Here is a 15,608-nt window from a genome sequence, read left to right on the forward strand (position 1 = left end):
GTAAGCTGTCTCTATGTGTTTCTGCAACCTGGTCTTGTCCTTTCCGTCTTCATCTGGATTCTAGTTCAACTCAGTGTTTATGTATGGGTATTTGCTCCTGTTTCCAACAGGTATTAGATGAGGGCTCCATGGATAAGTTAGTTGTTGATCTCACTATCCGGGAAGGGCATTTATGGTAGCTTTTGCACGAATGCTCAAATTGTTAGTTGGCAGCAGTCTTGTAGTTCTCTAGACCTTTCTTTTGGTTCAATTTTCTCTTCAAACCAATATTGGCTCCCTCTTTTATGTTCTCTCTCTCTCTCTCTCTCTCTCTCTCTCTCTCTCTCTCTCTCTCTCTCTGTCTGTCTTCTATTCCTAACCGGACTCAATCTTCCTAGTGTTTTCCTCTCCTCCCCCTCTCTTTCTCCTACTTCTCTTTCCATTCGCTGCCCCCCCACTTCTCCTGTGCTCTGGGGGACTTGTCCTTTCCTGCTTCTGTGAGGGACTGTATATGAATCTCTTAGAATACATACATTTGTGTTTTCTTGTTTAAATTAAAACAGCATACAATCATATTCAGGGTAGTAATGGTTTAGGACATTGGTATTTGATTAGTTTTTGCTTTAGATATAAGAATATGTCATTTGTTATACAAAATTGTCATGGTCCTCCTCAGTACTTTGTCTTGAGAACATGCTTTTCTCCACTTTCCCTTTTCTGACCACATGTCTTCCAGAATGGCTGTGATGCCAAATCTATTTCCAGGGTGTCTCCCCACTCCACCCCTTACTCTGAAGTTTACTTCTTATCTTAGAAAATTGTCCTGTTCCTCCCTCCCCTTTTTTTCAGCTTAGGCAGTGACTATGGTACATGTCTTTGAATCTGTGTAGTGTTTTTTTCTACTTTAAGCATGCAAATGGCTCCTACCCCCCTAAGACAATTGTGCTTACTGCCATTTGAATGAAAGATATCTTAATTTTACTAGTCTTTCAGCTTATGCTTGGAAAACTAGCTGTTTGGAATCAACCATACTTGGAACATGTGAGGAAAACCTTTTCAGAAATTTTATCATTTTCTTTGCAAAACAAAGATCTGGAGAGATTGCTCAGTGGTTAGGAGGAGCACTTCATGCTCTTACAAAAGACCAGAATCAGTTCCCAGTAGCTCACAGCCAGCCAAAACACTAATTCCAGGGAATCCGATGCTCTCTGACCTCATGAACACCAGGCATACATGTGGTGAACATACATACAATCTGGAAAAAAACCTAGACACATAAATAAACCTTAAAAATTAAATTAAAAAGACTGTGTTTGACTCATTAATACAATCAGCTTGCTGACTAGGTGTGGGATTTATTTTCGGGGTTCTCAAGCTTTTTATATACTTGAGATAGTCTCCCAAGGTATGCACTTCACAATAGTCTATGTTACAGATATAATCACAATATTTTATCCTCTAGACACTTAGTAATAATTACCAACAGCCTTATGCTCTTTCCACTCACCATGGCTTTCTAGCCAGCATGATTTATGGCTGATCTAACAAATAATTGTTGTCATCAGAGATGTCTGGAGTCATTTTAAGATGCTAGATGAAGTTAGTATTTTTCTGGTGCTATGAAGACCTGTCAGTATAGTAATTGAGGAACTATTCTAGGTCATGGTAGCTTTCAGAACTCTTGAAAAAAAATCACTTCTTCAGCTTTATACTATCATTTTATGCACTATGCTTGTTTTATCTATAGAAGAAGGGTATCACTAGATAATGGAGTCATTTGGTGCTCATGGCTCACAAGACTTCATCACCTTCACGCCATTTGTCTTCTCTTGAAATTGTCTAGGAAGTAACTTTCATGGAAAAGGTTGATGTGCATCTTCCATCTTTAATTGCAGATAGAAAACCCATTCCTCCTACCTGCCCCGTTCTCACTCACAAAGTCATACACAGGAGTGAATACTTGTTCAATTTTTCTGTGTCATCATGAACTCAGTTGTGGCTTTTATACCACTTTCACATCACTAGTATATGGTGTGCCCAAGATACAATAGAACCCTCTCTTCTTACATCTGTGTATAATACTTCCTTGTATGAATCACTTTTAATTGAAAAATCCTGACTTAACACCCATGAATAAAATGTTGCTGCAAACATGTCACAAAGATAACTTGTGAAATAAAAGCAAGTTATTTGTATATACAAAATATCCCATAAAAACTCTTTGTAAAAAGACCTGGAGCTCTCAGACAGAAGTATTCCCACAGTTGGACAAAGGCAGTAGAGAAATAAGGATATAAAAGACAGTAAAAATTTTTCCGAGCAATATTTATGCCCAACTCTTTTTTACAGAGATTTATTTCATTTTAAAATTTGTGTGGGTATGTGCATATGAGTGTGAGTAACTGCAGAGGCCAGAGGAGGGCCCTATATCCCCTATATCTAGAGTCACCAACAGTTGTTAGCCACCTAACTTGGGTAATGGGAACCAAACTGTTCTTTGCAGCATCATCAAATACTCTTAATCACTGAGCATCTTTCCATGTAAACTCATTTTATCATGTGAGATGAGCAGAAGATGGGAGTTTAGCATAATTAGGAATGAATTGGCATCAAGGGAGACTGATAAAGTGAGCATTTCTGCTCAGCATGTTTTTATGGTGGCAAATCCACTTTTGTCTCTCTTGCTTCTTGGTCTTATAGTTTAACTAAGATACTAGAGCACTGTAGATCAAAGGCATCCTGAGACATCTTCAGCATCCTGAAAGCCTTGACTGGTTGAGAAGTATAACCCATAAAGACTCTCCTCCACCTCTCATTACAACTTTCCAATATTTGATAATTCATTACTTTTTAGCAGGTTATTATCTACTGTGCCTAGAATCTGTGAATGCAGCAAGAAATAAAATAATATTTCAGCTCTCTTGGAATGCACATTTTGATTGTGTTTGGTGGAAGTGGGCAATATGCAAATCTGAAACATGTCAGGGACAATAATAATGAAAAGCACTCAAAAGCCGGAGGGGACACAGAATGATTGAGATAGAGGGGCAGATTCTTCCAATTCCACTATGTTTGTGCATAGTACTGAAAGAAGTGAAAGAGGCAGAGGCCATGCTCAGGGTAATGACTGAATCAGGAGTAGCTTGGATAGTCTAAGGACAAGCCCAAGAACTAGAGTGGCTGCTAGAAGGTGAACAGAAATCAGAAGTGCAGCTGTGCAAGTAGCCAGGCAGATCATGCAGGTGGGGGTGAGCTCCAATAAAACTTTAGAGACACTACAATTTTAATTTTATGTAAAATTTTGTGCACCAGGAAAACTAATTTCATTCGTTGCAACCATTTAGAATGCAAAAGCTCATGCTTAACTCACAGACACTGGATGTCTCTCCTGGGTCACAGTTTACATATCATATTCTGTGTTACACTGTTTAGTCTATTATATTGATGACATCCTCCTGGTCCTGACATTTGTGGTCTGCTTGTTCCGGTTTATTACACCCTCACCATTAGGATGAGAGCTCTTCTACAGAGGAGTGTTCCATCATTTTGTTTGCAGTAGTATCCCAACCACCACTTTGCAAAGCCTGTTCCGCAGTAGATGCTGAAAGCAGTGTTTGTTGCCTGTTTGACAGAATAACCTTGGAGGATCCTGAGACAGCCAGGTGAAAGGCAACACTAAACAGTCTCTGACATCTATCGTCACCATGGCTTGCCTGATTTCATGAGTTTTATAAAATCCACAAACATTCTTTAAGGCAGTGTATTTTCCTTGTGATATTTTACAAGATTTAGGTGAATGTGTCAAAGAATCCCAAATGTCCTTCTAGCCTGAGGCCATCCAATAGGGTGTTCCCTTCTAGAACCCATAGGAGAGAATGAAGTCACTTTAGCTCATTATTTCAGCCTGACAGTCACAGAAAGTTGCACAGAGCAGCACACGGTATCTCGGTGCACAATGTAGAGACCTCCCTGTCTTTCTTTATCTCTGAAAGCCTTAGGGGCCTACCTATGTTTTCCTCTTGGGTGATTTGTAAAGGTGTGGCAAATTATGACAAAAATACTCTGGTCAGATACTTTCTTAGTGAGGCAAGGTAAGGGTATGCTATAATTACAACCACCCTCAAAATCTTGGTGATTTTTGTAATCAGTACAAATTTATTTGCTGCTGGTACTACACAACCATCTTGGTTCACACACAGTCAATTCATTATCAGTATAGAATTAGCTGAGCACCCACATCTAGAATGTTCTAGATCACTGTGACCATTGCATACTCTGACCTAGAACTGGCACACATCGTGGATCCACTGTCCCATTTAGGTGCAAAGAGCAAAGAACCTGGAGGGAGGTGCATTCTTACCTTGACCTCAGTAGGTGGGATGATGAAAATATTTCATGAACATTATGCTATTAATAACCATCACATACAACTTTTGCTATGTATAATATTTCCCTGTCTTAGAGCAGTGATGTAGAATACATTGTATTGAAACAGCAGGAAGAGATAGGGAAAGAAGGCAAAAGTCTCTGGTTTACATTATTCCTCTTTTGATGCATGAAATAATGTGTACTTTACATAGAAACTCTCCCTTAGAGATTGTAACTTCCTGGTCAGTCTTGAGGGTAAGGCATGCAGAAGAGAGATGGCTTATTTCAGTTATTCAGGAACCCTATTCTCCTTAGGAGAAGGAAAGCTGTACATTCAGTTCAGTAAACATTTGTGCAATATCTTCTATGTGCCAAGCACATGAGTGGGAACGATGTTTTTTTTATAAAATAAAGATGTCATAGCCATGTGCATGTCTTACCAACCACCAGGGAGTTCACTTTGGCTTGTGGGAAGGATAATTTTAATGCCTGAAACTATAAGTAATACTATAATTTCAACAAGGTTTATTTCACCACTGACTGAATCTTATTAAATAACCATTGCAGTGGCATGATAGAGATGACTATTGCCTTTTGAAAAATCAACATTTAAACAAAAAATTATTATAGGAAAGAGAAAATAGCATGACAATTATTTTGCTGGTGTGCTGTGAGGGGAAGTCTTTAGGAAGAGTATAGTTTTGATTGAATAACCTTTTATCTCATTTTTATTAGTACTTTGAGAACTTCATGCACTGAATTTTAACCATACTCACCCCTCCTGAGTTCCTCCAAGATCCATCCCCCTTTTCTTACCTACCCAATTTTGTGTCTTTAATTTTTTTAACCCATAAGAGTCCAATTTGTATTGACCATATATTTATGTACATGTGGAACATCTACACTGCACTCCTTCCTCCTAAGCAAAGCTCAGGGATAATTTTGGAGAAGGAGGTGAAGAGAATATAAGAATCAAAGGCAATTATTTAATGGGTATTTTAAAGTTAAGAGAACACACAGGAGAGAGAGAGAGAGAAGAGAGAAAAGAGAGGAGAGAGCATGATGAAAACATGAAAGCAGTCTTTGCAATGGTGTGCTTAATTCATAACTACATTGCTATAGGAAGGCTAGAGATCACTGGGCACAGTGGTGTGGATGTTGGTGAGAAAGAGAAGGTGATGGGTAAACGTTGATGTGGGACCACTAGATGTTTCGAAAGAAATATTTTAAAAGGGTTTGTTAGGCTGGCTGCCAGTGGCAAACAGGACTACCTTGTAGGAGACCATAATTGTTGGCACAAATGTCTTCCCATGAAGTTAATTATGCTGTATTTTGGCTGAAATAGTCATAGCAGCTAATTATTGCCACAACCGTGCTGTTACAAACCCATACAAATTTTAGTGGCCTCACACACCACTAGTTTATTCTCAGGTATATCTCTGTGGGTCACTGAGAGTTGGGATCATGGCCCAAACTTCAGGTTTAGTACATGTCTGCTCCATGTGTTTACCCTTGCTGATGAGTGGGATGGCAGGAGCATGTATTTGCAGAGGTGGGAGATGTGTAGAAACTCGGTGCAGTTGACAGAAGTCAATGTCAAGCTTTCGCTTGCAACATGTCAAAGTAGGTCACATGACCAACACCAAAAACAGCTGTGGAGAGACAATGAAGTTGTTTGCAGTTCTACTTAATCACAATAAAGGTTTGAGTTGTTTCTTGGGTACTGGGGCCTTGATCTTTCAGATCAGTGATACAGAAGATGTTAGACAACTCAGGAATCGCTATAAGGTTTGCTCAGAGCACAGTTTTAGAAGATCTGGGACTATCTTGCCTCTCAAGTCCACCCCACATCCATCTTTCCTCTCATTTCTGCAGCACAGCTATGTCAAATAGGAGCAGAGGCACTTGAGTAAAACACAGATTTGACATATGTAAAGGCACAGACATCTCCCCAAATGCTAGATGTCTTGGCTACTGAGAAACATCACCAAATCCTCATGAAATTCAAAGATGTGGCCATTCTGAGCAACCGAACAAACCCCTTTTCACTGCCTTAACATATCCAGGCAATCCTGCACTCTCATTCCTGCCTGCACGCACACATACAGTTTTCTTACATCTGTAGTGCCTTTACTATAATCTTTCAGGATTTCTGATTTATGCATTTAAACATAGGGGCAAAAGATCACCCAAAATGAAGAGCAACCTAATGCTATTTCCAGATGGCCAGGTTTCTGGATTTCAGAGATGTGGGCTCAGAGCCATAGTAGTTTCCACAGCAGTCATTATCAGTAAGGGGGAAGTCTCCTCTCTTCCTTCAGTTAGTATATTCTAGACCATCAGGTACCAGCTATTCTGGCTAACGCAAAACCCCCAAACCAAAACATAAAAGTTTAAGAAGTAGGTTGATATACATGAATCTATAAAGACGTCTGTAAAGACCTGAGAAGATACTTGGAAGTTTGCTTTCATCTGCAGGTAACTCCAAGAATGTTTTTCTTTTAGAAAAAGAGAACTCTCAATTTACCCTGGGAAAGTTGCTTGGGTTTTATGTGTTTAATTGTATTTGCTATGATTAGAGTTGCCAAGTCTCACTGTTTTCAATCCCATCTCTCTGATGACTAACAATTACCAAGGCCCATTTAGCATAAACCTCTACCCCAAAGTGTAGATCCAGATGACACACCCCTGAGAAAGAAAAAAGCATTAATTGTATTCCTGCTTTATACTCTGATACTTTCCCATTTGTGAACCCCTAGGTTCTCCACTGAGCTCTGTAAAGTAACTTTTCCAACATAGTATCTTTTTTTTTTTTTTTTACTATTTTGGAATTTACCCTGATCACACTCACTTCCCAATCCTCCCAGGTCCACCCCTCACCTTGCAACCTGCACTCCCCCCCCCCCCCGCACCTCCCAGAAAAAAAGAAACAAGTCCAATTTGTGTTGCCCATATACTTACTGGAGCATGGTCAAACTCCCAGTGGTCAGCCTATTAAATAAAACTAAGTTATTCCCCGCCTGCACTCCCACCAGAAGCCATTAAGTGTGGAGTGTTACACTTCAGCATCCTTACTGCAATGTTTGAGAGTTCTCTTTGATGGATTTCCATCTAGGCTGTTTCTTTGGGGAGGCAGGGCTGGGACTAGTTGTTTTTGTTTTTGTTTTGTGTGTGTGTGTGTGTGTGTGTGTGTGTGTGTGTTGCTTTTTTGTTTTTTGTTTTGTTTTTTTTTTTTTGTCTTGTTTTGTTTGTTTTTTGAGACAGGTTTTCTCTATGCACTGCTGGCTGTCATAGAACTCTACCTGTAGGCCAGGCTGGCTTTGCACTAACAGAGATCCACCAGCCTCTGCTTCTTGAGTGTTGGGATCAAAGGCTTGTGCTACCACTACACAGTCTGTGAAGTAACTATTATTAACATTAATGAGGAAACCAAATCTGAAGGAAGTTAACCACCCTCAATCAAAAAGGAGTCCTGCTTTGGTTAAAAGGCAGCTTACTTCATGTCCTAATTGTACTGTGATTGTACTTTCTTTTTGTATAGGTACAGTTCTGTGAACTCTAGCACATGTATGAATTTGTGTAACCACAACCATAGCCTGGATACAAGCTGTTCCATATCTGCACACAGTATGCTGTGTGACTGTGCTAGTGAGACCAACTTTCCAACCTTCAGCAAGTAGCATTTTGTCCTTAGTCGTTCCTGGTTTGGTATTTTGAAAATCACATATAAATAGAATAATGTAATCTAACATGTTGAGACTGGCTTCGTTAACCCATTTACCAATAGTTATTATTATTGGTGAGTAGTATGTATGCCACGAATGGCTTAACCATTCACCCACTGAATTATATATGTGCTTTTTTTTCAACTGTTTTGACTATGATTTAAAAAAAAAATACTACAAACATTCATGTATAGAGTTTTGTGCAGTGTAGGCTTCAGTTATCAAGTGATAACTTCTCTAGAGTAGGGTTACTTAGCCATAGGATGGGCACATGTTTATAAGAAACTTCCAGAGTGTCATATCACACAAAGCTTGTTTTGAAAAAAATGGGATCTGTGCTCTTGCCTTTAAAACAAGCCATTCCAGTAGTCAGCAGTATAATTTATGATATTAGACATAACTTCTTTTAGGGTAATATGATTTCCACTTAAAAGAGGGGGTTTGGGGGCATCTCAGATACTCACTTAGACTTGTGAGTCTGATGTAGCCTAGGCAGATTTCTTGGTAGATGGAGGGATAAAGACCCTTAGGAAGGACAACAATGCTACAGGCATATCAAATCAGGAAAAGTGTGGTGAATTAGGCTAATACTTAACCATGAAGGTAAAGATGAAATGCAAATGCACCTTGAGAGAAACCAAAGAAATTGCTAAGAAGTGGAAGGAAGACAGAACATTTTGTAATTTATCTCCCCAAACCCACTGCAAAGGCAAAAAGGAAAATAGGTTTTCTTCAACTGCAGAGATGGCTTAGCAGGTAATATTTCTAGTTCCTTCAGCAAATCTAGGGAACAATGTGCAAAATGTGTTTCCACCATAACTTAGCCCAGACTTCTGGGACATTCAGCTTTCATAAACCTGATTCTCCAAGCAGATGTTATCACCCGAATTCCTGAAGATGGTGCAGTTCCACAAAGAAAATAGCAATCATAGTCTAACCCTCATGGCTCTCAAGAGGCCCAATGAAGAGTTCAGCAAAGCTGCCCTCTGTTTCCATATCTGCAACATGAGGGTCTTAAGAGCTCAGGTCCAGAATGGTGCAGGAAAAGCATTCTGCAGCTCTTTGAGGAAAGCAGCCAAGATGTTCATGGATCAATTCTTTGTAGATACTATTGACAACCCAGAGCTGGAACAGAGGCTCAGCTACATGCCTCTAAGCAAATATTCTTCCAATTGACATTTATATTTTCCTTGAGATATTTTATAGGAATGCCCTTTTGAGAGAATGTATAGCTTTCTGTTGAATTATAGTGGATTAAGGCAATGCCTTTTTAAATTTATCTTGAGAAATGGGCTGTTTGGAATTTGGAGAAATTTGAGAGGCAATTTAGTCTGTCATTTAAGATGACAGTTAACTTCATCACACTGTTTAAGTGAGGAAATGATGTCACTGTTATTTAGTCTTTTAAAAGCCATACAAGTTGAGAACTGGAAAAAAAAAAAGAGTAGAATTTGCACGCATGGAATGCCCACCGGCTTTATTTAAGTTGAGCTTTTGAAGGCAATACATATCATACACTCAACAGACAGGGCTTGTGAGCAAGGAGCTGGCTTTAAAACTCCAGTTTAGCCAGATAATCATGTACATATTCGGATCATAAGGTATAATACAAAGGAATTGGAAGATTGGGTCAAATTCTTAACATGTGCCAGCTAATCAGGGTTCTTGTACACTGCTTGGACATTAACCCAGGTCTCTGAACTTAAATCAGTATTGCCATGCTCCAAAACTGACTCTCTTCAAAACCACTTGGGAAGACTTATTTTTCATTATTTTCAGGCAAAGTCTCACATAGTCCGGACTCACTCAGTACATATCAGAGAATGACCTTGAACTTCTGATACAGCTGGTTCTACTTTCAAGGTTGTGGGGTTACTGGTGTGTACCATCATACCAGGTTTGTGCAGCTCCATGAATTCAGACAAGAAGACTACCAACTGGACTACATCACCAGCCACTAAGGAGTTTTAAAGAATGCTTTTTATTTTGAAGTAATTCTAACTTTATGGAAAAGTTACAAAGACATACAATGAGTTGCTACAAACCCTTTCACTCAGCTGCTACTGAAGCAAACACAGAACTTTTTTTTTCCTTTTGAACTTGTGGTCCAAACCTGTAAGTGGGACTTTCTGATGATAAGATCCAATCATCAGTATGTTTTCTTAAAGCTTTCCCCCACATGCATTGCAGGTAAATGCAACTCTGGAAACCTCTGTTCCTAATCCTTCTCAAGGGGGAATAAGCCAACCAACAGTGTGGCCATTGCTTGGTAGCCTGTTAGGAAAGCAACTGTATGTGGGAAAAAGCTAGTCTACACATATAGTAACATTTCTATGATGACAAAGTAATATTGCAGAGACCTTCAGCCCGTGCTTTTATAAATTGATTGTTCATAGCTAAAAATCATCAGAGAACAACTTGTTATTTAGGAAGAGAATTGCTAATGGTCTTGAATTAATGACAGAACCAAGGCTGCCACTCTAATAGGCTGAGGCACATGAAGGCCTTTCCCATCCTCTCATCTTGCAGATTGCATTATAATTATTTTGGATTTTATTAGACCTTGTGTTAGAAAATTGGAAGAAATAAAGAACAACTCATTTGGCAGTAATGTGACAGTGAAAACTATGGAAATCAAGGGATTAAGTATACATTTGGGATGATGGTCACACTTTTTGATGTTTAGCTTCGTCCTACCCAAGAAAATCAAAATCAAAGAGAGTAGAATGCTAATTGGAAAGGGATCTGTTTTCAAATGTGTGCTCAAATGAATTACTTGCTTTTGTTGAGTTGTATTTCCATTTAAAATTATAAAAATTACTGTTGCCAATTCCTCAGCTACTTTAAACTAGGTTTTCATCTAGCAGAGTATGCTTAAACAGCTTTTAGTATGTTTTCCAAAGAAACCAGTCATAGGAGCTATGCAATCTTAACATCATCCAATCATTTTAATTCAGGCTGCAGGATTAATTTTTATCCTGTTTTTTTTAATCATAGGAGTTTTAAAGAAGCCAATATTGAATTGAGACTTGTACAAAGATGAAACCATACCTCAGCCTTAGTTAGGGATGGTATTGGATGAAATTTTACCTCCCTAAATGAAAATTCTTTCAGAATTGTGCAATTTAGTACTTTTTAATTAAAATATTAAAGGGGCTCATGCCCAAGTACTTATATCATTTCCATGCCTCCTTTTCCCTGTCCAATTCCTCTTGTGTCTCTCTCCTGCTCCTTCTCAAATTCACAACCTCTTCTATAATTATTGTTGTACACACAAACAGCATTCACGAGCATGCACATGTGCACATAGACACACAACACACACATACACAAAACCCACAAAGCTCAATTTAATAATCTTTTTAAAAGCATTTGTTAGGCCTCCTCATTAGCTTATTGAAGTGGTGTTGTCAAAACATTTTATCTTGAAGATTGACTCAGATATGAGGTGGCTTTTCTGTAGAACTAGAAAGAGGAGATGAATGATCAGGCAAAGAGAAGCCATTAACAAATTAGCCTCAATGTAGGTCTACCGCATTTAAGAGTTATCAGGGAAATGAGCAATGTACCAGTTTTGTCACCAGAGTTCTCAGCTAAAGAAACTGTGGAATGCCACGCAAGTTCAGTGCCAAGTTCACAGAGCTTCCTTGCCAGAAATGTCTTTGTTTCAAACTCCAGAGATATGTGAGAGACCACCAGTATAATCTCATTGAGCTTCTGAGGCAGCCTTGCTCTCTACAGACCACGGGACTCCCTATGGCTCACCTGTTTCAAATGGTGGTCTTCAAAGATATTGACCAACTAATACACTATATACCATGCCTTATAGTCTGCTTTATCTCCCCTGCATATTCTTTCACTTTCTTCTTTGTTGGTTCTTTTCCCCAGCTTACAAACATATTTAATTCTCTCCTACCTCTGGCAAAAATGTGCATATGTGTTCATGTGTATACTTCCATCTGGACTCCTAGGTAAAATGGCTAAGGTGAATTTAGCCAGGTATCATCACACAAGCCTGAGATATCAGGACTGTGGAAGCTGAGGCAGGAGGATCCCAATTTCCAGACCAACCTGGCTACACAATGAGACTTTGCCTCAAAATAAAAATAACAACAACAACAAAATACATGACCTTGAAGATACATACTTTGACATTTTATAGTTCATAGACTATGAATAGTTAATAAAACAATAGCAAACAAACATGAAAAGCAATTTAAATGCTGATGAATTATGGAACCCTAAAGTCAAAGGTGCAGGATACATGTGAGTCTGAGAGAGAAAGCCATCAAGAACTCAGCTCCAGAACTGGGGAGATAATTCAGTTGGCAAAATGCCTATCTAGCATGCTTAAGGTCCAAAGACTGATCCCCAGTGCTGGGGGAAAACACTCTAGTAGGAAATGGGCTTCATTGGTTTTGATGGTTGCATAGTGTATGTATGTATGTATCATTATTTCATATAACCAACTCCTACTTTTGAACAAGAAGTTACATATTGAAAATCTTTCCTTGGGCTCTCCCACCACGAATATACTAATTTAGTCTAATTGTATTTGACAATACAATTCAGAAGCAACTATAGAGAAACAGCAAGACTTCAGCTTAAACTAGGAAATGGTGCTGTTGTCACAAAAGTAGTATAATGAAAGAATCTCTACTGTTTTTCTGTGACTGCAATAGCAAAGTACCATAAATCTGGTGTCTCAGAACAACAAAATCCCAAAAATCAAGGTGTCAAACTCTCTTGGCATGAACCATTGCCTTGTCTACTTCAGATGGCTCGAAGCTATCCCTGAGTTATAGTCTCATCTCCACCTCTGTCATCACATGGCCCTGCTGTATCTGTCTTCTCCTGGTTTCTGAGGACCTCGGTCAGGGTACTTTGAGTTCATGTGAGGAACAGAGCAAAGACTTTACCTCCATTACATATGCATTTGTCCTGAATGAGACCATGTGCACAGGCTCTGGAAGTAAAGAAGTAGACCTATCATTTTGAAGTTCACCATTAGACACTGTTTTTCCTAGGCACAGGTGCACATTTGAATAATCTTCTCTAGTTTCTTTTCAGATGGTTTAAACTGTTAGCAACCACAGTTATAGAGATATCTTTTGTACCTCACTCCTAAACTAGGATTTTTCTTTTGAACGATCATCCCAGTCAATGTTGGAACGATCTGAACAACAGATCAGAGCTGCTTCTAGTTTGGAGGAGCTACTGCAAATCGCACACTCTGAGGACTGGAAGCTGTGGAGATGCCGGCTGAAGCTCAAAGGTCTTGCCAGCATGGACTCTCGATCAACATCCCATCGCTCCACTAGATTTGCAGCAACTTTTTATGACACTGAAACACTGAGAGGTAGGTGTGGGAGTGAAATAGATTATTTCCTTATTGGTTAGCGACACACATACTAATTTCTTCCAAAAGTTTCAACAGGGTGGTTATGTATTAGAGGGGGGAAAAACAGAGTGTTTGACTTGATGATAAGATGATCCACTGAATAAAGTTGAGAGCGGTTCTCAGATAGCCACATGAGCTCCCTCCATAAATAAATAGAAGCAATAAAAAATTTAAATAATTAAGTATTTGTGAGAGTCAATTCTCTCCTTCCACCTTGTGAGGCTCAGGAATAGAACACAGGTCTTCAGCAGCAAGCACTTTTACCAAGTGAACCATCTTGTCAGGTCAAAAATTCTTGTTTTTAAATGTCTACTCTACAAAGAATAATATCCAATATGATTTTGATATCTACATCCAACACAAGAACATCTCAAAAAACTTAAACTCGGAAATCTGAGGGGAAAGCAATAAAGGAAAAATGCTTTTAGAGTGAAAGAAAACAGGTTTACAAAAAAAAAAAAAAAAAAAAAAAAAAAAAAAAAACAATTTCAGTATTCACCAAGATAGAGAGAACCAAAAATTTAGCTCTAGCTTTCTTCAAATCCTGTGGTTTTATGTAAAAGCAAAGGCAGAAACTGAAAGGTGAGGTACAATAATGGGTACTGGTTTCTCAGAGAATAATGAAGAATTTTCTTGACACAAAATAATGAAAGGTTAGGACTAGAAAATAAGGTACAGTCAGCTTTCTGTATCCTCAGTTTCTGCCCTACCACCACCCCCATAGGTACAACCAATCACACAGGTCAAATATTTCAGGTACATGCATGTGTGCTGAGCATATACAGACATTTTCTTGACATACAATATACTATAACATCTACTTGTATGGCATATGTCTATTTTATTTGTTACCAGAAGTGATCTGAACGTAATTTCAAGTGAACAGGAAGATGTTGGCGGGCTATTTATAAATTCTAGTCCATTTATATAAGGAACTTGATAACCCAAGGATTTTGGTATATGTAAGGTATCCTGGAACCAATCCTCCACAGATATCAAGGGACCATTCATTATATTTCCAAATTGATTCCTGAGATAGGTGTGGAGATGAATGTGTGGTGTCTACTTATGCCACTTTAATGATAGCCAAATTGAGAAGTAGAGTCTTACAAGACTGTTTATACATGTTGAGCCACAATGAATGAAATATTTTTAAAGTTATGTGACCTTTAGCTCACTGATGAAATATCAAAACAACTGAAGAAAACAGTGCCATTGTTACATTTAGCCTTAATAGATACAAACATGTTTGCATAGTACCTGAGTATATCCACTGTTTAATTTCAGTTGATCCTTAAGCAAAAACTGTTCTTTTCTTTCTACCTAGACTTGTCTTTTTTTCCATGGGTTAAGGAATGGATTGCACATGATCCAGTTATGGGGAAAGTGGTATGTAGATGGTGGGAATCCCACTGCAGTAGAAGTGTGAAGAAGGATCTTTGTGCTCATGTGTAGGACTGTGGGTCTAAGTGAGTATCTAGATGTTCATCCATGTGGTAATTTCACAAAAACAACTGCACCTAAGAACACAGGCTTTGCCCAGATTACCTGCACCTGAGGCGCATGTACAGATGACCTGTAAAGACAATTTCACCATAAAACCACAAGGCAGTGATTTTTAAAAGTCAGCCAGGTTGACATTTCCTAAAGAGGAAACCATAAAAAATTAGAGAATTTGCAGCCTCCACAGTTTCCCTCCTAATTCTATGGAGGATTAACTGAAGTTATTCACTAAGTTAGAAGCATTAGATAATCAAATAAATGTGTCACACCAATTATGTTTTGTTATCTACTACCTGTCATGGATTTTAGGGTAATTCCCTGGGAAGAAGGAAAGAACATTGGCCTTATGAAAACTTTGGCAGTGGCATTTGGTCATAACTGCATGAGATTTTAATTATAATCTTGCCCAACTTTGAAGCTAGAAGTTTAAAGAGAAAAAGCAAGTAGAAAGTAACATTTAAGTAGCATTTTCAACAAAGAATATTTTCATAAGTCAGTTACTCTCCTTCAACGATTCATGACTAATAACACCAATTTAAATGGCACCCCCAGTAAAGCTTAATTAAACAATTTGTGTCTCCTCCATACAGCCTATGGATGCTTTACATAAATTTTTATCATCAGAAATTTAA

The 15,608-nt window shown here is 38.6% G+C and overlaps 1 protein-coding gene across 2 annotated transcripts in view; it reads left to right on the plus strand.

The window, feature by feature from the left end:
- Positions 1 to 15,608, plus strand: part of Vegfd (vascular endothelial growth factor D) — a 36,543-nt gene that overhangs the window by 2,649 nt on the left and 18,286 nt on the right. Inside the window, exon 2 of one of the 2 annotated variants that reach the window (XM_051179214.1) lies at positions 13,206 to 13,431. In XM_051179214.1, the coding sequence (XP_051035171.1) occupies positions 13,206 to 13,431 (226 nt within the window). The remainder of the gene's footprint in view (positions 1 to 13,205; positions 13,432 to 15,608) is intronic. The other variant, XM_051179213.1, reaches the window with a different exon arrangement.

This window comes from Phodopus roborovskii, unplaced genomic scaffold, assembly GCF_943737965.1.
Source record: "Phodopus roborovskii unplaced genomic scaffold, PHOROB, whole genome shotgun sequence".
NCBI classification, from domain to species: domain Eukaryota; kingdom Metazoa; phylum Chordata; class Mammalia; order Rodentia; family Cricetidae; genus Phodopus; species Phodopus roborovskii.